At 50.8% G+C, this 22,483-nt stretch overlaps 1 protein-coding gene and 1 long non-coding RNA gene across 8 annotated transcripts in view; one reads left to right on the top strand and one right to left on the bottom strand.

The window, feature by feature from the left end:
* The window catches only part of Pebp4 (phosphatidylethanolamine binding protein 4), a 202,656-nt gene that overhangs the window by 8,904 nt on the left and 171,269 nt on the right, over positions 1-22,483 (top strand). The window contains exons 1-3 of one of the 7 annotated variants that reach the window (XM_063234879.1): positions 3,092-3,292; positions 3,578-3,711; positions 7,653-7,779. In XM_063234879.1, the coding sequence (XP_063090949.1) occupies positions 3,596-3,711; positions 7,653-7,779 (243 nt within the window). In that variant the 5' untranslated portion in view covers positions 3,092-3,292; positions 3,578-3,595. The other 6 variants (XM_013143646.3, XM_063234880.1, XM_013143647.3 and 3 more) reach the window with 6 other exon arrangements.
* Positions 14,013-21,367, bottom strand: LOC134472721 (uncharacterized). The gene is made up of 2 exons (XR_010042648.1): positions 21,076-21,367; positions 14,013-16,517 (listed from the first exon to the last, which is right to left on the bottom strand). It is a non-coding gene; the product is annotated as an uncharacterized LOC134472721 (long non-coding RNA).

The following is a 22,483-nucleotide window of genomic DNA, read 5'->3' as shown; positions in this document are numbered from 1 at the left end:
GCCAACAGCGTGGCCTAGTAACAGGGTCTGGAAGTGGCTGAAGCCAGGTGACTGGGGGCGGGGCAGGGGCTTCAGGCACTGAAGGATCCAGCCATGGGAGCATCGGCAGTGAGACAATTGGGCACAGGAAGCTCAGCTGTGGGAAGGAGAGTTGTCAGACCCCAGGCTTGAACCCGGATTCCAGAGCTTGGATCTCAAGTAGGAAGCCATGTCCTGTGAGTGCCCAAGAGAAAGATCAGGTTTGAAAGAGCCAAGAATCACTTCCTCCTGCCAGATGTCTCCATGGGGAAACAAGCCAGGGAAGGTTAGATAAATAAGCAAGCGGGATCCAGGGCTGGGGGCCAATGGGAGTGTGAGCTTCATATTGATGTTTATGCAGAGCTGTGAGCTGCTAAGTGAAAATAAAGACTTCCAGGAAGAGAAATAGCAAGTTGGTTGTGCATTCAAATGTGTTCTGTTAAGCATCTGCATATCCAGGTAGGGAGCTTGGAATGTGAGATGCACTCCATGCTGCTCCCAGGGCTTAGCGGGCTGTGGGATGTGTTGGGGTGTGGGTGGGGCAGCTACCACTAAACACATATCTACATGATCCACTACGAACGTAAAAGATTAATAAGCAAAGGAGTCAGGTGACCTGATTGTGTCTAATGGGAATCTGACCCAGTGTCAAGGTGAGTTTCTGAGAGGAAATGACACATAAGCTGCCCGGCAGAGTAGGCTGGCAGTGAAGCAGAACCTACCAAGGCCTTGGAGCAAGGCTGGTGGACACAGCTACAGAGACTGGATGAGCCAGGTGGTGCAGGGCATGTGGAGGCTTCTGGGCCTAGGCCAAGAACAAAGTGGTGTAAGCGGGAAGACAGGAAGGCAGCAGCAGGAGGCAGTGGAGCAGAGACGCTCAGAATATGGACCCTGGGGCCAGACTGCCTGGATTCAAATCCAGGTCTGCCACTTACTAGCTGTGTGAGCGACGTAAGGTTAGGGGACCGCCCTGCCTCAGTCTCCTCCCCTGTAACACAGGTGGTAATGTAGAGCACCTGTCATAGTGTTGGCATGAAGACTGAGTGGTCAGAGGGCTGGCATATAGACGACAAGGAATCACCGGGGGGAGTGAACTTAACAGCAGTGACCCTTCACTGTCTGTGCTCCCCTCCCTGGCCTAAGAGCTGTCGGCTCCTAGGAAAGTTCCAGCTTCTCCAGGGGCGGCCATTTTGAAGACAGGAGTCTCTTGACCTTGGGTGACCATTTTGGGAGCATTATTTTCTGGCTATGGCTGTCTTGTGACCTTTGTGAGGACAGGGACAGTACTCAACCCACATCCCCAGGCTCAGCATGGAATTTGAATGAATGCATGGATACCAGATAAGGGTCTCCTGTTGGGCCTCTTTCTAGATCCTTGGTGTCTCAAAGGACTGAATAAGGCATACAGAAAAGGCAGCAAGGGTGCACATTTATTGAAAGTGGAAAAGAGACGCTCTCTGCAGAGCAAGAGCAGGTAGCTGAACAGGCTCACAGTGGCCCTAAGGATAATGCAACAGGGGTCTTTAGTATGTAGAATACCTGGATTGAATGCCCCTTCATGCAAAGAAAGCATCAGAACATTTTACTGACTCTCCATGTACATTGTCTGTGTTAATTTTTTTTTCTCTCGTTGCTAAGTCAAAATACCTGATGCCCAAAATTAAAGAGGGAAAGGTTTATTTAGCTCACAGTTTGTGCAGGTTTCAGTCCATAATCAGCTGGCTCCAAGGCAGGGTGGTATGGCTTAAGAGCAATAGTCCAAGGTAGCAGAAGACAGAAAAAGCAACAAGAGCAAAAAGAGGGGCACAGCAAGCCTCTTTTCCTCCCTTATATCCTAAGCAGGCTACCCACCCTAGGGTGGGTGTGGACTCACACTGTCTTCCTGCCCTCCTCTTGCACAGGATGAAGATGCTTACAAAGTAAGGACCCGGCCCCCTGCTGAGCTGCTTAATTAGACTTCTAAACCTCTCATATTGATACAATGTATCACTGTCATATGGAAAATTCACTTGGCCCTTCACCAGACTAAAGGAAGGATCAGGAACACTGTCTTTTGATGGGTTATATCATATGTAAATGAAGGATTGAGAATAGCATCTTCTGATTGGTCCTGCCAACAGTGCCACATTCAAATGAAGGATTGAAAATATATCTTTTCTGCTTATCCCACAGTGCTCAGTAGCCATAATACTGATTCATTTTGGGTCTTGTGTTCTGTGCGTATCCTCTCTTTTTGAGAACATCTCACTTGGCTGGGTATGGTTGAACACACCTATAATCCCAGCGCTGGAGAGGCCGAGGCAAGATCAAGGCCAGCCAGGGCTACAAAATCAGTAGCCTGAACTGCATAGCAAAACCTTGCCTCAAACAGACAAAACAAAACTTCTCACTCATGGGTTGTTATGGGTGTTAGCCATGGGTTTTGACGACCTTTGATACGCTGTGACCAGTTGGCTGTGCCAGTTTGCTCCAACCGTAATTACTCTCCTATCTCAGAGGCAGTGGAAGGAGTGCCTTGCACTATCCATAAATTTCTGAGCGTTATCATGTGCTGGGCACTTCTACGTGATACAGCTTGTGTCATTCTCCCAGTTGTCTGGGCAAGAGGCTATTGTTAGACACTGTCTGCTCAGGGAGATCTTGGAAGGATGTGTGTGTGTGTGTGTGTGTGTGTGTGTGTGGCAAGGGAGTGGTCCTGGTCATACTTCAGGGAGCTGAGTGATTCAGGAATGTATTGAACTTGAAGCCTGAAAGGAAAGCGTTGGGACTCTAGAAGCAGGAATTGAACAAGAAAGCTGGAAACAGTTGCTCTATAGATCAGGCCACAGATACCTGCTGGTCAGGATCTTATTGTCCTCAGCAAGGCTCCGGGGTAGTCTGGGGTCATTTTACTTGTTTTGAAAGGGGACAGCTATGCAGCCCTCCTCTCAGACCTCCTGCAGAGGCTCTGATTGTGGGAGGGTGCTGAGCTTAGCATAGCTGCAAAGTGCAACCCACGGCCACCTCTGTCCCTGCACCCTCTGCCCCAGCTGACCTTTCTAAACTGGCCTCAGGCAGGCAGTGTGCCCTCTCCTATGCTGGTTGGTCGCTCTGCTCACCCGTATCCACCTTCTGGCAACCCGGAGGCTGTGGAGACAGGTGGCCTTGGAGGACCTGGGGGTGTGAGAAGCAGAGGTCTCGGGCACAGCCCAGCCAAAGCTGCAGTCCTCACCTGCCCGGTGCCTGACGTCCTCAACCCCTCAGGGTCGGCCCTGAAGCTGCACTTCGAGCTCCCGTAAGCATATTTTCTCAGCAGGCTTCCACCCTGGCAGCCAGGACGAGTGGCAACAAGCCATGCCACGCCAGCACTGCAAACCGAGGCCAACTTGGAGCAGGCCCAGGTTCTCTGAGGGGACACGTGTCAGGTGGCTTAGCTGCTGCAGCCGGGACAGCTGGCTACCCTCCTCCCTGCTCTTACCCGAGCTGTGTCCTACCAGGTGGCCCCAGGGCAGGGCTAGACACTGAGCAGGGGCCCTGCAGAAGGTCCTGCTGCTGGAATGGCTCCTTTGTTTGTTTCCAGGTACCCACAAATTGGACAATGAGGCTGGTCACGGCAGTCTTGTGGCTGGGCCTCCTGATGGTGGCCACCGGAGATGATGAGGACAGCTCCTGTATCTATGAGCCCCTGTCTGATGAAGACGCCATACTATGCAAGTAAGGTGGCAGGCCTGGGGGAGGGGTGCTTCCTGAACCAGGGAGCACTGTCACTGGGCGGGCAATGTGGGACAAGCTGAGGACTTTGAAACAGGCTCCATCCTGCCTTCCTGGACTGCAGGGGCACCCCACACCCCAGCCCTTCCCTCTGGGGCCCAGAGTCCCCCATTCCCCAACCTACAGCCCAGATGCTCCCTCCGCTTCCGGTCATATGTAGAGCTTGCAGCTCAGGGTACTCCCTGCCCCCAGGCTGCCTGTCAGAAAAGCCGCTTCTAGGTCATGCTCATGGCTCCCTAGGCCACTTTGTGGGCGTACCCTCGGCAGTCTGGTGGCTGAGGAAGGCACTGTCTACTAAGCCCATCTCAGAAATGGGAGATGGGAACAGAAAGAACTTTTACGTCTTAATTGGGCATAATCCCAGCACTCGGGAGGCGGAGGCAGGAAGATCACCATGAGTTCCAGGTCAGTCTAGGCTACATATGGAGTTCAAAGCCAACCTGAACTGCAGAGTGAGGCCCTGTCTCAAAACAGAGGAACTTCCACTTTTTAGTCCATCTTCTTTTGCACATTGGCATCATCACAAACATTTAGAATAATCAATAAAATAAAAGTCTTTTTTAAAAAGTTATGTAGTTGAAACCTAGAGAAAATAGTGACACGAATTTTTCTCACATTAGTACTTTTTAAAAATACCTGTGGTCCTGGAGCTTGAACCCAGGCCTTTACACTAAGCTATAGCCTCTAGCATTTTTCTTTTTTATTTTGAGAAAGAGTCACACTAAGTTGCCCAGGGTGGGCTTGAACTTGTAGTTCTAAAAATGAATCACTAAAAAAAAAAAAAAAAAAAAAAGCAATGAATAATCTTAACCAAATTAATGCAAACGAGAACTTGAGTCTTGGAGAGAGGGAACATCAGGAGGGCAGGTTTTTTTTTAAAAAAAATTGGCACAGTTTTTAATATATCTATTTGAAAGTCTGGCTTATGCTTTTGAGTTTCAAAAATAAGTGATAGCACAGTACAAATCAACACGAAAATCAAATGTTCTTGTACACCAATAATTAACCTACTGAGAAAGAAATTAGGAAAACAATACCATTCGCAGTAATAGCAAGAAAAATTAAATACTTAGAAACTAATGTGGAAGGAAGGGAAAGACTTCTACAACAAAACCACAGTATTCTGAAAAAGGAGATGAAAGAGGACATCAGAAAATAGGAAAATATAGTCAAAATCCCCACACTTCCAAAACTGATACACAGTTTTAATGCAATCTCAGTCAAAATACTTACAGAACATTCATCATAGAACTAGAGAAAATGATCCTAAAATTCACAGGGAACCAGAAGAGACCCAAAATAGCAAAAGCAGTTCTGGGTAACAAGAGCAAAGGAGGATGCATCACAATCCTGGGTTTCAAGTTATATTACAAAATTACTGCAATAAAAACAGCATGGCACAGGCACAAAAACAGATGCTTGCATCAGTGGTACTGAAGAGAAGATGAAGAAACAGCCTCAGGGGCATTCAGCTATCAGATCTTTGACAAAGGGGCCAACATCACCTGCCAGAGGAAAAATAGCCTTTTAAACAAATAATGTTGAGAAAAATGGCTATCTGTGTCCAATATCGCACCATATGCTAAACTAAACTAAAAGTGGATGAAAGATGGAACAGAAACACTGTTGGAAGACAAAATAGGTAAAACTCTTGAAGACGTCAGAGTATGTAAGGACTTCCTGACCAGAACTCTAGTTGCACAAGAAATGACCCTAAGGATCCACACAGGGGTCGTGTCACAGGAAAGAGTTTCTGCACAGCAGAGGAAACAACCAATAGAGTGAAGAGACAACCTACAGAATGGGGAAAAGATTTTGCAGCTACACCTCAGACAGAGGACTAATATCTAGAATATATAAAGAACACAAAATATAAAAAAATTAAGATACCCCAGTCAAAACATTGGCAACTTACAGGAATAGACATTTCTCAGAAGAAGAAGAACGAATGGCCAGCAAATTTATGAAAAAATGTTCAGTGTCTCTGGTTATTAGAGAAATGCAGGTTAAACAACACTGAGGTTCCATCTTATCCCAGAAAGAATGGTCGTCATCAGGAAATCAGGTAATAAATGCTGGCAAGGCAGCTGAGATAAAGGAACCCTTCTGCATTGTTGGTGGAACTGTAAACTCCTACAGCGACCGTGGAAGACACTATGGAGATTCCTCAGGAGACTAAAAATAGAAGTTCCATTTGCCCCAGCTAGTCCCCTGCTAGGTGTCTTCTCCAAACAGTTAGAGGCGTGATTTCACAGTGAATCATGCATACCCATGTTATAGCAACACAACTCACAACAGCTGCATCTTGGAAACATCACGTGTCAACTAACAGATGAACAGATAACGAAGACCACACACTTGAGTCATTTACAGGAACGTGAGAACATCTTAGGACCCTAACAGGATTCTCCAAACACAGGAACGGTCTGGATGCTTCTTCTCAGGAGAACACGGACCCCAGCGGCTCCTACTGCAGTCCTTGTGACTAGAGGTTCTACCCCTGAGGGATACTTGCCTGTTTAAAGTGAGTCTAGGTATGGGGTATGTTTGTTATGTTTTTAACTCAAAGTCCACCATGGATGGAATTTCAGGCATAGGGAGCTCTGGACAGTTGAGAAGACAGAGAAGATGGCTTTCCATAAAGGAGGCTAGGCTGACTTGCTAAACCTTTCCCTGCTCTATTTAGGATGTTCCTAGCAAGCAAGTGTAAATATTGTCCTATTTTAAAGACAAGGACCAAGGCTTAGCCCTGGAAAAGTGTGTGGGTGTGTGCATTTGTCCTTTCTTTGCCAGACAGGATCTTGCTAGGTGTTATGGTTGATACATTGTGTCAACTTGAAAAGTTTGTTTAACTGAGAGATTCAGCAGGGATCCAGGGTTTCTTCTTTGTAAATGTCCTCATCCTGTGCCTGAAGAGATTTTGTGAGCCCTACACCTGCCCTGGAAGGGTGGGGGAGGGTGACCTGTGTGCAACCTAAAGCAGAAGAGGCTTGAGTTCCCCATTTTGTCGTGGCTGCTGCCTTGAAGTGTTTCCCAGTGCCATGGCACCTTGCCTTGCAGCCAGCTGTTTATGGACCAAAATCTCCACAAATACTGAGCTAAATAAACCTTCCCTTCCTTCATTTTGGGAGTCAGGTGTTTTGGCCCAGCAAGGAGGAACAGTAACCAAGACATTACGTATTCCAGACTGGCCATCAACCCACTAGGTAGCCTGGGCTGGCCCCAAACTCGTGAAGTTCCTGCCTCAGCTTCCCATGTGCAAGGATTACAGGCATGTGCCACCACACCCAGCAGATACTCTGTCTGGCCACCTCCCCACACCCTACCTGAGAGTTGCCAATTCATGAAGTCAGCCAGCCGTATGTCAAAATCAAAAATGTTTGGGGGGAAACTCCCTAGTACTGGACATGTGAAGACATTTTCCTAATCATTGTTCCCTAATTATACAGCAAGACATTGCTGGGCAATGATGCTGTGTTAAGTATGCAAGAACCACACTAGTTTGTATGAGGGACTCGGGCACTGGCCGAGTTCAGGGTCAATGGAGTAGTGCCTGGGCCTCGTCCCCAGCGGATACACAAACATGGCAGCACAGGCTTCTTGGAAATGCTAATGACAGCACCATTTTTTTTAAAAACCTAGACTCTGACCAGAGTCTTACTCCTCACCCATCCTGTCATGCAGCTACGTAATGATCTGTTTTATAGCTGAGGAGACTGAGACACAAAGATGGCAAGTGACTCTCAGGTCACATAACCAGTCAACAGCAGGTTTAGGGTGTAATCACACTGACTTAACATTCCCAGTACTGTTAGACTGAAGCCTTATAAGCCCCAAGTGCCCTAAAGCTCTAGCGTGGGTTAACTGCCTCTCTCTCTCAGTAGGGGCCTTGAGGTTTTCTACCCCGAATTGGGGAACATCGGCTGCATGTTCATTCCGGACTGCAACGACTACAGACAGAAGATCACCCAATGGTCCAAACCCACAGTCAAGTTCTCTGATGCCTTGGATGTGAGTGGACCTTGCTGGTCAAAGGGGAGCTGGGAGTGGGGTCCTGGGAGGTCCGAGTTCCCTCCTCTGGGGGACCTGGGGCTGCTGTGGAGCACTGGGGTTTGCAGCCAGTGGTACCAGATGGAGTGAGCCCACAGCCTGGGACTGGGTGGAGGCTTTGAGACTGCAGATGGAGTCCTGGTAATGGAGGTGCAGGTGACACTTGCTCATTGTGGTAGGAGACGCACTCTCCTTGTGCCCAGAATGAGCCAAAATAGAAGACTAGAGTGGGATCAGCAGCAGAGCCCAAGCTGGTACCCCGCTGCTTTGAGACTCATCAAACTGGTGCTTGACGCATTTTGACGCAGACGTGTTGCTCCCTCCCATATCCATTCACTTGCTGCTCGCTGTACAAACTAGAGGTCATCAGGGTGGGCTGCCTTCTGACTCGCTACACTTTCCGGCCAAGACGATTTGTTTGGTCCTTGAGTTTTGGACACTCACAGCTCCCCCACCCCCAAACCAATTAGCGATAAGTAGCAGGGTGCCCCTGTCACTGTCTCTTTCCCCGGGAAGTGGCTGGCCCCGTCCTGTTCTGGGATCTTCCTGGGCTTGGACATCTGGGAAGCCCGGAGGTGGGAAACAGGGCGGTGGCTGCTGGCCACCAAAGAGAGTCCCCGGGGAGCCGCCTCTGGTCATCATCTTTCTTTCTCCACCGCACCCCTGGACTGAGCCCCCAGAGATCCCTGGTGAGGGCTGACCTCTTGCTCTCAGGTGTGTTCTGGCAGGAAGTAAAGTGTCACCAAGGTCCCAGGACTTTGACCAGGACTCCGGTCACAAATGGATGGAGACAGCAGGGTAATTAATGGTGGGGCCAATTGCTTCTGGTTCCTTCTACACGGCATGGCAGAGGGAGGCCACAGGGGTTCTCCCCATCTCTCCTTGTCCTGGGGAGCCCTGGTGCTCCCCGGGAGCCAGCCAGTGAGGCAGCAAGTAGGAGAAGGGGTCGGCACCACGTGGCTTACTCTGGGTCCGTTCGTCTTCACTATCAGAGAGCAAGTGAATGGTGCAATACCTCGAGGTTTATGCGGTCCCAGTCATGCAGCGTTGATGTGCTGTCCTGTGTGCGCCTGTGACCATAAAGCAAACAGCGCATGTGCACACATACACACATGTGCAGTGCCCTCCTCTTCATCGGGGGCAACCTCAAGGAGCAGGGAAAAGAAGCCTATTGTGACTGGAGGTGGAGGAGCGCAGTGGCCCTGCAGGAGCCTGGGCCCTTAGGGACCAGTATGTGCACCTTCCCTGCGACAAGCTCTCTCTCTCTCTCTCTCTCTCAAAAAAAAATGTATTGCTTTTATTTGGGGGCCTAGAGGTGGGGAAACACACCATAGTGAGGGAAGAAATCAAAGACTTCAAATGCAGGAACCGTTATTAAAACAGTAATGCAGGAAGTGAATAACTGGAATTGTTTTCTTAGGAGGACTTGAATCATGGCAGAAAAACTTTAATCACTGTTGCAAACAGTTTTATGAAGGAGAGAGTGGTTTCAATAATGTTAGTAGAGAATATGTTCTAGAAAGTGAAGGTGACAATGTAATTAATAGAACAGTTCCAGATTATCAGCCGGAGGCCAACATGGAATGAGGACAAAAGCCTTTTCTGGGGATGGGGCGGATTTTGCACGATACCTGCAGAAATATTACAGTGTGCATAAACCAAATCGGATTATTTTCACAATCATTGCAAAGCATTATATAGTAAAAGTTTTTTTTTTCCTCTGCGCGCTTTTATTTCACAGTGAATGGTGTAGAATGAATGGTGTATCTAACCTCAGAAGAGAGCATTCATGCAGGATACCTAATTCCTTACTGTGATGATGCGCACACTTCTACATGGTTACACTATCTACATGGTCGTAAGATCGTAACGTCAGGGGCTTTCTCCACTAGGAGGTGGCCGCCGTGGGAAGCAGGCACCTGTAGCAGCATCTGGAAAGCAGCCACCACTTCCTATGTGTGTGTCTTTTTGCATTTTTACCTCATTTTCCTTATCAACTCTGCTGTTGTTGCTTCTCAGCAAAAGTGGTAAAAAAAATTGTAATCGCTCTGGCAATTGAGATGTTTAAAACCTTCACTCTTCTGGAGTGCAGAAAGCCCTGTGTGACATTTAGAACTCTGGCTGTCAAACAAGACAGCCACAGATTTTCCTGGTTTGAAGCCTCCCACAACTTTGCTGATCAGGTCCTCACAGCTTGTTTCCAAATTAACATGAGAAAACTCTGGTTCGGGGTGATGGGAACAGTCCTGTAAGTTCCATCCAATTTCATTCTATTCACTCAATACCCACAAGGGCTGAACAGTGTGGCATCAGTGACAGAGCCTGGTATCGGGTCATGAATTCCACTCTCACGAGTGATTACTAACTGAGCACTTAACTCTGGGAAGTCCAGAGTACACTAGGACTAACAGCCTGAATTCTTAGGTCCTATACACCATGCTGCTCCTTCCTGGAAATTCCGGTGTGAGTACCCTTGGTGAAAAGACTTCATGAAATTCTTATGAGAATTAAAGAAGCCTTGAACTGAGTTAAATCCACCATAATCCCTAGCAAGCTTCGAAAAGGGAACGGGTGCTTTCGGTAACAGCAGTGCTGTGGGTCTCCAAAATGAAATTCTCCCCGAGTATGTAAGCTTCCTGCTTGTCAGTTTTTGGCAGTTTCTTGACTTCACCATTAATTCAGTTTTTATGGGGGTGTCACTTGCAGAGCGAGGAGGGCCCGCCCAAATGTTTTCGTAGGGCTAGTCCCAAGGGAGAAGAGACCCCCCCCCCCAAGTCCTTCCCTGGGCTGCTGTTTCTGCAGATGTCCACTAGATGGCAGTGAAGGCTTGTCTAGCTCCTGACATCCCTCCCGGGAGCGATCCAAGTCAGTTCTGAGTTGGTTTTGACTGGGTTTAGCTGACGCTGAGGGTTTGGCTGGGTCGAGACACCAGAGAGAAGATACCGTGTGGGGTGCGGTGGGACAGTCCTGTAATCCCACTACTCGGGAGGCTGAGGAAGGAGGTGGCAAATTCAAGACCTGCCTAGGCAATTTAGGGAGAATGTGTCTTAAAACGCAAAATAAAAAGGGCTGGGAGAAAATAAGGAAGAAGAAGCTCTTGCTCTCGCCTTGAAATCTCCCGCTGTTTGGAAACTTGGGCTGTGATTTACTGAGGGCTGCTTGATGCTAAGTGCTGCTGGGTCATCATGTCACTTAATTATCAAGTTGGCAGGTGTTTCCAAAGTCAAGGGTGACAAGAGGGAAAAAAGCCAACTCAAACTGGCATAAGCCACAAAAGAGGGGAGGGGGAGAAAATTTATTGGTTCACAAAACTGAAAGCTCCAGGGCCAACTTCAGGTCTGGCTGGATCAAGGATTTCAAACAACGTCAGCAGATCTGCATGTCTGTTCCTTTCTGCTGTCTGCTGTTTTTCTGTGTAAAAAGACTCTTTCCTTGTAGTGCAAAAGTTGGGCTTTTGTGTGACTGGTTTAATGGTGGAGAAAGATGGACCCTTTCCAACTACTAGAAGCCCCAGGTTTCCCCTGCCTTGATCAATGCTCACCCTCAGACCACACAGCAGCCCTGTGCAAGGGCCGAGAGCCACCGAGGATGAGTAAACGACCTAAGGTTCGTTTACAGGAAGGGGAACCCAGTGAAATCCGGCCAGTATGGAGCAGGGAAGGGGCCAAGCTAGGTTCCAACCCAGCTCTGCCCAACTCCCGAGCTCACAGGCTCGACCAGTGCTCCTGGCAAAGGGTGGTAAGGGAGAGCTTGGGGTGGGTGCTGGCACAGTCCAAGGGGACTTCCTGAGGGACGCTTTCTCTAGTTAGCATGGAAGCCGGACAGGAAGGATGCTCAGTGTGAGGGAGGGTGGTAGCTGGAGCTTCCTGGGAAGGCCCAGGCACCGATCACGTGAGACAGTGTGGTTGGCTGAGCTGGAGCGGAAGCACATGCCTCTGGGAACCAGGTCCCCAGGCAGGGGAGCGCCTGTGCACTCAGGCGGAGAGGAGTGTGAGTGAATTTCCTCCAGCCTGATAGGGGAAGGCAGGAGTCGGACACCGCCCAGTCTCTGGGGCGATCAAAGCAATTCCACCAGAACAGTGACCTCGGGGGGCATTCTCAAGGTGTACCCCCAAACAAGTCTCAAGCCTGTCACGAGAGGGGCGCAGCAGGCATGGGTCAGTGCCTCAGTGTCCACCTAGGTCTTCCCACCTCCACACCCTCATGCAGGCTGCTTCCCTGCCTTTAGGTCCTGCTGGCTTCCGAGCCCCTCCAGAAGGTCTTGCCTGGCTGCCCACTCTGGGCTCCTTCCTGCCCCTGGCTGATGGATTCTTACTGTCCCCTGCCCTGGAGATGGCTTGTTGACTTCTTGCTGTCTTGTACTGTACCTGCTCAGTGGACTTTCTCACTCTGTAAACACCAGGGCACAAGAGTAGGGGGTTCCATCCTGAGTGACCCACAGTCCCGCCAACATGGCCATCGGTGCTGGCTGACAGGGTGCCAGCTTAGCGAGCAAGTGAGCAGCGGGTACAGGGTACCTCCTGGTGCGTAGGCTCCGGGCTCTGCAAGCCCCACGATTGCCCTGAGGAGTCCTGATGCCTGAGGAAAAGCTGTGAGCCCAGGTGTCCCAGGCAGTGGTTCTCTGTCCTTCACCCAGGAGGGCTGGACCAGGGGTAGGCAGAAAAGCAGGGAGGAAGAGAGAGGAGGTGGGGGCTCACAGAAGGCAAAGTGGTTCAGAAAACAGGGGGCTGGGGGCTGAGCCACGATGCGGTCAGTGACCCCCCCCCCATCATTAAGCAGCCAGCATCTTTGCATCCCGAGCTAGGTCCCCGGGCCAACCAAGACTGAAAGGGCCAGAGAAGCATCTTGCTGGGGGGTGGGGGTGGGGTCCTCCTTCCAGTGGAGCTCAGCCAGCTGGAATCCTTTGAAAGAGCAGAAATTGCTTTTCAGTAGTGGGGAATGTGCATTGCATTAGAGGGAAGGGACAAAAGAGGCTCTGGGGGGCTGGGGATTTAGCTCAGCGGCATAAGTACCTGCCTTGCAAGCAGGCAATCGTGAGTTCGATCCCCAGTACCGATAAAAATGAAAAAAGCCAGGCTCTGTTCTGTCACCCTTAGACGAGGTGCCAGAAACCCTGCCCTGCTACTGTGGGGCAAGTGTCACTCACCAGCAACAGCATTAGCAGCTGCCCTTAGAGGCCACTGCCTTGCCCTCAGAGGCACGGTGGGAACACAAATTTCCACATCAGTGTCAGAGAGGCTGGAGGTGCAGACACCAATACACGGGACACAGATCTCAGGGCTCATCGGCACCCCTGCGTGTCTTAGCACATAGAGTGGGATCCTAGGGTGCTACCTGGGCCCAGAGCACACAGCTTCTGATGCCTGCGGTCACTGTTCAGGGACGATCTGGTGTCAGGGACATGAAGTGACTCAGCAAACACTGGTGCACACTGCTGATTCGAGGTGCTCCCAGGATAGTGGGGAGACAGCCAGGTAGCTGCAAGCATCAAGGTGGCTTGAGAGCCAGCACCTAGCAAGGGACAGACAGAAGGCCAGTGGCTGGGTTGGGGAAGTGGGAGATGGGCCTGCACTTCACTGAGGAACCCAGAAAGTTGGATGGGCCCCAAGGAGGAGACTGGATTTCACCTTAAAGCCAGCCTGGGGGAGAAGGAGTGTCACCATGTGAGGTTCTTCTGTGGCTTTGAGATGGGGTCTCACTGTATAGCTGAGGCTGGCCTCAAACTCATAGTGGTCCTCCTGCCTCAGCCTCTCAAGTCTTGGGATCACAGGCATGCACCATCACAGGATCATTGCCTTGGGCATAGAACAAGCTGGGATTTGCACTCCCAGAGGACAGCAGCAGGGGGAAGAAAGGATGGGAGGGGAGCCAGCAGTCCAGACTCTGGGGGTGGCATCCGTGGACGGTGACTGTGGGGTACTGAAGGAGGAGGGTGTGTGTGACCCTCAGATTTCTAGGATGGGATGAGTAGGTGAAAGAAGAGGACCTAGGACTTGTTATCGAAACAGGACATGGGAGTGAAGGGGACACAGTTACATGGGAGTGACCTGGCCACAGTCAGGTCACAGCCAGGGCTGTCACTGGGCAGTTCCAGGGAGCCTCAGTAACCCGAGAAATGGCCCTTCACCCAAGAGGGACACAAGGAAACACTAGGTTTATAGGGCCAACAAAAGTGGCACACATACACACCCCAGTATTGGGTGCTGAACCCAGGGTCTTTGCCCTGAGCTACACCCCCAGCCCTTTTATTTTCTATTTCAAGACAGGATTTCACTAAGTCACTCAATTGCTGGTATTGGGGTTGACTTTGCAATCTTCCATTCTCAGCATTCCCAGTGCTGGGATTACAGGTGTGGGAAACACCTAGCACAGCAGCGGGGCTTTCTACAGGCGCCCAGAGGCAGCTGCCTGAGGAGCAGGCCTGTCAGACGCCACAAGAGAAGGAAGGGATGGAGGCCTGGAGTTTGATCCTCAGTGTCCGCCTGGGCAGGGTGGCCTCTATGAGGAAACCTCTCACTTTGGGAGATGAGGCCTTGTCACCAATAGCCAGCCAGAGACATCAGGTCAGACAGAAGACAGCTCACTTCCGTCAGACCAGCAGTCTAGGAGGCTGAGACAGGAGGGTTGCAAGTTTGAGACCAGTCTGGGTAATTTTGTGAGACCCTGTCTCAAAATAAAAAATAAAAAAGGGGCTGGGATGTAGTTCACTTAGGAAGCCCTGGGTTCAGTCCCCAGTGCCACAAAAATACAAAAACAAAACCAAAAAACGAGTGGTACCTAACCATCAGCGAGTCATTTGTGACCTGAATGAGGGGACAGGGGAAGAAGTGAGATGGGGACACTGTGGGCTGCGCTGGCTGCCAAGAGCAAAGCGACCTCGGAGAATATTTGGGTGCTGCCGGATGGGACCAGAGGATGGGGGGGCACAGGAACAGAGCAGAGGGAGGCGATAACCTGCTGGAACCGGCTCCTCGGAGGAGGTTCCGGTGGGTGTCACAGGCCTGGCCGGAGTCAAGGTGGGCACCCCAAAGAACCTGCAAAGATCAGTGGGGGGCTGTGGCAAGTGGCCAGGAAGTTCTGTCTTGGTCCCTGCCTGCCTGAGTGGGATGTCCCCAGCAGGGCCCTGTGAGCCGCTCTCAGCCAGCAGCGCCATCTGCTGGGGGGGGGGGAGAGGGTGCAGGTGGCATCTGGATGGCTGGTGGCAGAGCTATGAGGGGCTCCCCCTGAGGCAGGGAGTGGGGTGCAGGGGGCAGGGGGCAGCGGGGAGGGGTGGCTCCAGGCTCAGGCACCGAAGGTAGACGCAGAAGCCACAGGTTTGGCAAATTCTCTGGCACTGTTCTAGCAGGACAGAGGGAGGGTTAGAAGGTGGAATCCAGACAGGGCTGGCATCACCAACACACCAAGTGATGGCTTTGGGAAGAATTCAAGGCGTGTGTCCACCGCATGCCCGACCAGAGCTTTTGTTTGTTTTTTTGCAGTGGTGGGGATTGAACCAGGGCCTTCGCACTGCACTACTCCCCCAGGCCCCTTTTTAAAATTACTTTTTGAGAGAGGGTCTTGCTAAAGTTGTCCAGGCTGGGCTCAAACTTGTCGTCCTCTCCTGTCTCAGCCTGCTAGGAGTGCTGGGATTACAGGCGTGTGCCACCAGCTGAGTGACTGATTCGCAGCTTTTTATCTGGAGGGCAGATGGGGCTCTGAGGCTCTGGGAGGCCTGTGTGGGAGCTCAGTGCGTGGCGTGGGGGTGAAGCTGGGGGTGAAGCTGGGGGTGACTACAGAGCCAGGTCTGGAAGCCAGGTGAAGAGAGCACCCCCACCCCTGGGAGGACGCGTCTAGGAGGCGCTGCCCCGTGTCCCTGGCTCCTTAGCTCAGGTGGCCCACGTCTGCTAATGTCACCAGCTGTGTCTCCCACCCGGCCCAGGCTGCCTCGGCCACCTGTTACCAGTGATGCCTCGGCGCGGCAGGACCAGGTGAAAGGAAAGTGAGGCGAATCAGGTTACAAAGAAATTTCCTGTGGCGGATGTCACCGTCCTCGGAGCAGGGTCCACCTGTGATGACAGAGGAGGGGCGCTGCCCAGGGTCACGCTGGCCCAAGTCCTGCACAGCAGCAGGGTGCCCTCTGTGCCTTTGCCTGTCCCCTGCTGCCCTCTCGGAGTCCACCCCAGCAGTCCCTGAGGCTCATGCTGGGCTCATGCATCTGTGAGCGCAGTCATCCATTCATTCACGGGGCTTTGCTCTGTGCTCTGGGGACAGAAACATGACAGAGCCCTGCGAGTTTCATGACAGAGTGCATTCATTCCCATAAGCGAGGGGCAGCTGTGGAGGAATGGACTCCGCACTCTGGTGACTGAGGCCTCCTTCTATGGCGGCCTCATTAGGAAGCGTCTTGGTCTTCACCTCCAGGCCCGGCTCACTATCCCCAGCTCTCTCCCACCAAGGTGCTCAGTGCTGCCCCGCCTTTGCAGTGCTTCTGGCTGCCCAAGAGCCTTGGACTAAAGCAGTGGCGCTGGCCGCTGGCCGGTGTAAGGGAGCCTTGGAGGCTGGGCCAGCCGAATTGCTCCCTGCTCCTATCCAGCCTCTGATCGCTGTTGGAGGAGGCTCGCAGTCAAGGGCTGGGGAAGCGGTTCCAGATGTGTCTCAGATCAGATGGGGTTGCTTTGAAAAATCTGTGTGGGCCGCCCCGCTGAGGGGAGTATGGAGACCTGAGAGAGAGAGAGAAAAAGAGGGAGAGAGTTCAAGGGGTTCGCATTCGGGTTTTCAAAAGCCCGTTTGGCAAATGTCTGTGTGGGGCTCCTCACATGTCTGGGATCTGTTCCCAGCAGTCAGTCGGCAGGGTGTCAGCAAAGTCTTCCCCGAGTTTAAAACAGCAGCTGGCCCTTGAAGCAGCAAGCGTTCAGAGGGACAAATGCTCTTGGGTGCTACAGTGACCTGTTGCCAAGGAAAGAATGTGGCGGTCTAAAGAATTTGGAAGAAATCTTGCAGACTTTCAAAAAAAGTATTTTATAACCAAGCACAGCGGCCCACACCTGTGATCCAGTACCCAGGAGGCTGAGGCAGGAGGATCAAAGTGAATTTGAGGCCGGCCTGGGCTACATAATGAGTTCAAGGCACGCTGCGCTACATAGTGAAACCGTGTCTCAGCCCCTCCTCCCGAAAGTGTTAAGTCGAGTATTTATTAAAACTTGCGCAATTAGGGGTGAAGGAGAGAGGCGGTGGGGTTGGGAAACTCTATGAGGGGTCCACAGCCCTCTTGATGGGAGAATGGGGTGCAGCAGGGACTGTTTTTGCATCTGGCTCCAGGGTGTGTCTCTCCCCACACACGAGGGCACCCCACACCGCGCAGTCGGCCTGTGATTGTGGTGGGGGGCAGAGCAGGTGCTCCTGTCTCCCTTTCACAAATGAGGAAATCACTGGGCAAAGGAAATTATTTCTGGTTAGTAGATTTTTTTTGAGACAGGGTCTCGCTGTGCCTTCCAGGTGGGCTTGAACTCACTCTGTAGTCCAGGCTGGCCTCCAACTTCAGCTCATGGCGACTTTCCTGCCTCAGTCTCCTGAGTGCTGGGATTGTAAATGTTTACTGCCACGCCTGGGTAGACTTTCATTTTTCTTTCTCTTTTCTTCCTTCCTTCCTTTTTTTTAAATAGCAGTTTTCTGTTCACAGTGAAATTAAACAGAAAATACGAGTCCCCAGGTGCTTCTGCTCTTAGACACAGCCTCCCCCACTACCATCCCCCACTGCAGCGGTTTCATTTGCAGGGCTGATGGAGATACACTGATACCACTGTCACCCAGAGTTGACCCTGGGTTCCCTCTGGGTGCTGAGCACTCTGTAATTCTGACAGTGTGTAATGACACGTGTACCGCCATGACATATGGTAGTTCCTCTCTCCTGTGGATCCTGTGTGCCCTGCCTCGGCACCCCTCCCTAACCCCCTTCCTTGGCAGCCACTGAAGGGTCCCCCTGTTCTCACGGTCTTGCCTTCTCCCAAATGTCCCTCAGCTGGGTCATGCAGTAGTGACCCTCATCTGCCACTCTGACTCCTGCCTCCTGTTCCTCACTGTGTAAAGCCTTGGCAACACTGTACGTCTCTGCCCAGTTAGAGGCCAGCTGTCCTGGGCAGCCACTGTCCCCTTAACTGGGCATTTCTGTCACTACTTGGAGTGGGCAGAAAGCCACCCACTCCTGCCCCTCGTGTCAGCTTTTTGTCTGAATTTCCAGTAGAATGTAAACCCATGGAGGGCAGAGATGCCTGTGCGCTGGAGAGACCAGCAAGAAACTGGTGGCTCCCCTGAGAGGATGTCCACGCCACAACACAGAGCTGAGTGCAGGGTAATGGGGTTCAATCTCTTGGCCATAACAGAGTGAGCACCATGACTTCAAACACTTGGCCTGTCACGATTGTCCTTTCTACTGTACAGCATCTGTGCTTTTGTGGTCTCATCTCCCACCAATCCAGCCAGACCAATCAGCAGGCATTGGTCTCTGTCCACGGTGTGGAATTTGAGGTCCACAGAACTGAATTGGAGTCTCATCACAGCCCAGCAAATGTTCATTTGCTCTGTCAGACAGACGCGTTATGCCGGTGATGATTTTAGAGCCTGGATCCTCTGGCGTCTACATTGTGCTCTTTTCCCTGCCCAGCGCCATTCTTCTGCAAGCAGTTACGGCGTGGTGGCATTACTGGCTGTTCCCCTGTGGCTGGGCTCTATGCTAAGCCCTCTGGAACATTAAATTTATCATAATCTTGAAGCCACCTAACAGCAACAGAGTCAGAATCTGAACTGAGGTCTGGGTAGACTCTGAAGCCCTTACCTAACAGTCGTCTCTGCTGTCCTGCTTCCTGCCAGGAAAAGGGCAAACTGGCGTGTGCCCCAAATGGTCTGAGATGGCTTCCAATGGACACGACCGGGCCCTGGAGGCAGCACAGGGAAGGGGAGGCTTGTGGGGTTCCTTTGGCTCCGCCTTCCCTTCACAGGTGGGCTAATGGTGGCTGTACATTGTCAAGTGATTTAGCCTAGGGAGACGTGGCACCCAGAGGTGGGGGTGCAGAGGGTGCACAAATGGGAACTGTCTTTTTTTTCACATGGATTTGGTCGGGACCCCTAACCCAAGGTGGAGCCAAGAGATGCCTTAGGACTTTTGACCTCCCAACCTGGATTCTCCGGACTTGTCGCCACCCAGGAGAAGCTGACCCTGGGCAAAGGCGGCTTTCTGCCTGCTTGTGGGGCTGCAGTTGGAAGCATAAACACCAGAGGGAGCTAGGGGACCGTCATCAGGGACCGGAGCACCTGCTGCGCAGCCGGGGCCTCCCAGGCTGGAAGGCGGCACAGAGGCCACGGAACAATGGCGACCTACCCCATAGCGAAGACACAGTGATTTGGATTAGGGTGCACACTTCTGCACCCCTTTGCCAGTTTCCAATTGCTCCTGCTATAAAGATGCAAATGTCCCCGAAGTGAGGTACATGGGCAGGATAGGACAGCTGGGCAGAGGAAAATAGGCATGTGGAGGCCGCACTGGCCCTGAGAATGCCTCTCACCCACCACCTAGACTGAAAAGCTTTTGAAAAATGCACCTACAGTCCCCACATTGCCCAAGGGTTCCTGGAACCACGCGCACTCCCTGAGTCTGAGAGCTCAGCATTCTGGACGGTGAGCGCTGCCCGCCTTGGTCTGCAGACCCTGCGGGCTGAAGGATGAGTCCGAGTGTGAGAGACGGTCTGGTTGGCACAGACCAGCAGGGGCACAGCTTTGGGACCTGCTCTGGGTGGCTTTCGCTCAATTTAGCATGGGTTATGAATCTGTTTCAAGGGTCACACCCAGCAGGCGAGCCTCATCCCTGCTCTTTCTTGCTCATTGGTACCACTTCATCTGGGGGGTGTGTATGCACAGGTGCCACCACCCTCTGGCCCTGGATTGCAGTCACAACCTCCTACCTGGTCTTCTGTCTACCTCTGTGCGTGCTAACCCCCAGTCTAGCACCCGGGGAGCCTTCATGTGCAGGTCACATCTCCTCCGGCCCCTGCTTGAAGTCTTCCAGTTCCTCTAGCTCCCTAGAGTAAAAGCCAAAGTGTGGCAGTGGCCTTCAGTCCCCACAGGATCCAGCCTTTGACCCCAACACCTCGGGCTCTTTCCTCCCTGCATCACCTGGCTTCCCAGCCTCTTTGGTGTATCCTGAGCAGGCATGCTTGGGGCTTGTGCACCAGCAGCTGCCTCTCCCTGGGTCACTCCCTCTCTGTATCTGCACGGCCCTAGCCTCACTCCCTTCAGATCCTTAAAGCTCACATCCTCAAGGGCCTTTTGCAGGTCCCAGCTCTGACAGCCCTGGGCCCTTCAACTTTCTCAGCTTCTTCCCACTGATTTATCACTGTCTAATCTCCATGCATTATGTTTTGCTTATTTGTTTTGTCCATTCTCACCCATATAATATAAGCTGCACAAGTTCAAGACTCTTCACCTGATTCACTCACTGGTTTGCCCCAAGCCCTAGGACAGAGTCTGTCACGCAGTAGGCACTTCTTGTTTAATGAGGATTACTGTATGGAGATTTTTAAGAGATTGTGGATACAAAGCCCACAGCTAAGGGTGGAATTGTTCAGTTGACAACACAATTATGGTGGTAGTGATGGTGTTCAGGGGCGATGGATAATCTCAGCCACCTAGGTGACCAGTGTAGCCTTGCCACATGACAGCTGAGGCAAAACAGTGCCTCGTGGATATGTTAGGGGAAGGGGAGGTTGAAATGAAGGGGAAATGAGGAATGGACATATAGGCTGGAGTCTGGACCCTGCAGGAAAAAGACACTCAGTAAACCTTGTTGAAAATTTGAGGGCTGGGTTGAAATAGGATGCCGAGGCCGGACAGAGGGCTGGTGAACTGTGTCTCATCCCCGAGGGGAATCCCAATGTAATTGCCCTTTGTTTGGGATCATGCCATCCTGCCTGGTGCTTTGACTCTAGTGGCCCTTGGATGGGTTAAAGAGAAGATTTGCAACTTAAGGAGAAGACACCCTGGGCTTCTTCTGTCCCCAGCGCATCCTCTTTATGAAAACCTCATCTTGGGCAATGTGCAGTGCCAGCAAAACTGCCTCTGGCAGCTCATCTTGCAAGTGGAATGACGGTAATTCCAGGTTTGGAATCCGAGCCCTGGATTTCCACTGCGCTATGCAGGAAGCTGCTTGCCAGCTCTCCACACATCTGGGGCTCCCCAACCTCCACCACTCCCACCTCAAATGGGGAGCCAAGGCCACGTGATCTGTACCTTTCTCAGAGAGTAATCGTGGAACAGCTATTCCCTCCTCCTGTTCATCTCTTCCGTTCACCAGCAACATTCCAGGGCCCCGTGGAAAGATGCCTGCAAAGCTGAGAGCAGACAGGTGGGAGCAGCAGACAGATCAGCTCTTGCATCTGCTTGGCAGTCACTCCTGACTCAGCCTCCTGGGCTGTTGCTTCAGGACCAGAGGGGAAGGAAATGACCAACTGTACCTCTGCCTGAACCACAGGTGCTGTGGACGTTTACCCAAGCCTCTCCACTGCAGACAAAAAGAGCAACAACCAGGTCATTGTTTATCTCAGGGTAGGGGTGGTCTGCCTCAGTGAAAGATCAAACAGCAGACCCATAAAAAGGGGGGCAGATGTAAGTTGCAACGATATTTGAAACTTCTGTGCTACAAAAAAAAAAAAGCCACAAACAAAACTAAAACCCAATGACAAACTGAGAGAACATATGTGTCACAAGTACACAAAGCATCATTATCTTCATGCATGAAGAGCTCTCAGAAGTCAATAAGAAAAGATGAACTCTGGCGAGGAAAAGAAATTACAGAATGTTAACAGGTGATTGTAGAAAGAAGAAAGTTCATTACAAATATGGGTGGGGGGACTCAATTCTATTTATAATTTTCAAATAGAAATTTTAACAATGATATAGACTTTATGTAACCAGATGGCAGCTTGTGCCTTTTTTTTTTTAAAAGAGGGTGTGTTACAGGTAGAAGTATCCATTTCTTCAGCCTTTCTGGAAGGTGATTTAATAATGGGTACCAAGACCATTAGATATCCACTGTGGTTGGACAGTAATTTTAGTTCTAGGAATTTATTCCACTCAGATTACTTAATCAGAGACACAAAAATTTATGTAAAAGGATGTTCATTGTAATATAAATTAAAATAGCAGGAAAAAAAGGAAAACCAGCCAAATGCTCAATAATACCCTGGTTAAGCAGAATAGATTCTATCCATCTGAAAAAGTACATAAAGCCACTAAAAATCATGTTCTCACAGAACATTTAAGGCTAATAGGAAGTCTTACAATATATTTTAAGTGAAAGAAACCATATGATAAAACAGTAATTTCATTCTAGTTCTGCTTTTCAAAAATTGTATCTTTTTATGCATGCAAAAATAAAAAACTAGACAAATAGAGAATGCATTAAAATGTTAGCATTGGAGCACCTTGAGTGGTAGGATTGAGGGTGATTTTTATTTTCTCTTTTACACTTGTCTGTAATTTCCATATGTTTTCCAATAGACATGTATTACTTTAATAATAAGGAAAAAATGCTATTTGGGGAAGAAAAAAGTGAACGCTAAGAGGAAAAGGCTTCAGCTCCCCAAATGGTCTGAGTGCTGGTTGCTGTGGAAACCGTAACTTTGAATTGCCCAACTTT

The sequence above is a fragment of the Cavia porcellus genome, unplaced genomic scaffold (genome assembly GCF_034190915.1).
Source record: "Cavia porcellus strain 051 isolate PalLab524CR breed Dunkin Hartley unplaced genomic scaffold, mCavPor4.1 scaffold_24, whole genome shotgun sequence".
Classification (NCBI taxonomy): Eukaryota; Metazoa; Chordata; class Mammalia; order Rodentia; family Caviidae; genus Cavia; species Cavia porcellus.
The sequence above is the reverse complement of the archived record's forward strand: the minus strand, read 5'-3'. Positions and strand labels throughout refer to the sequence as shown.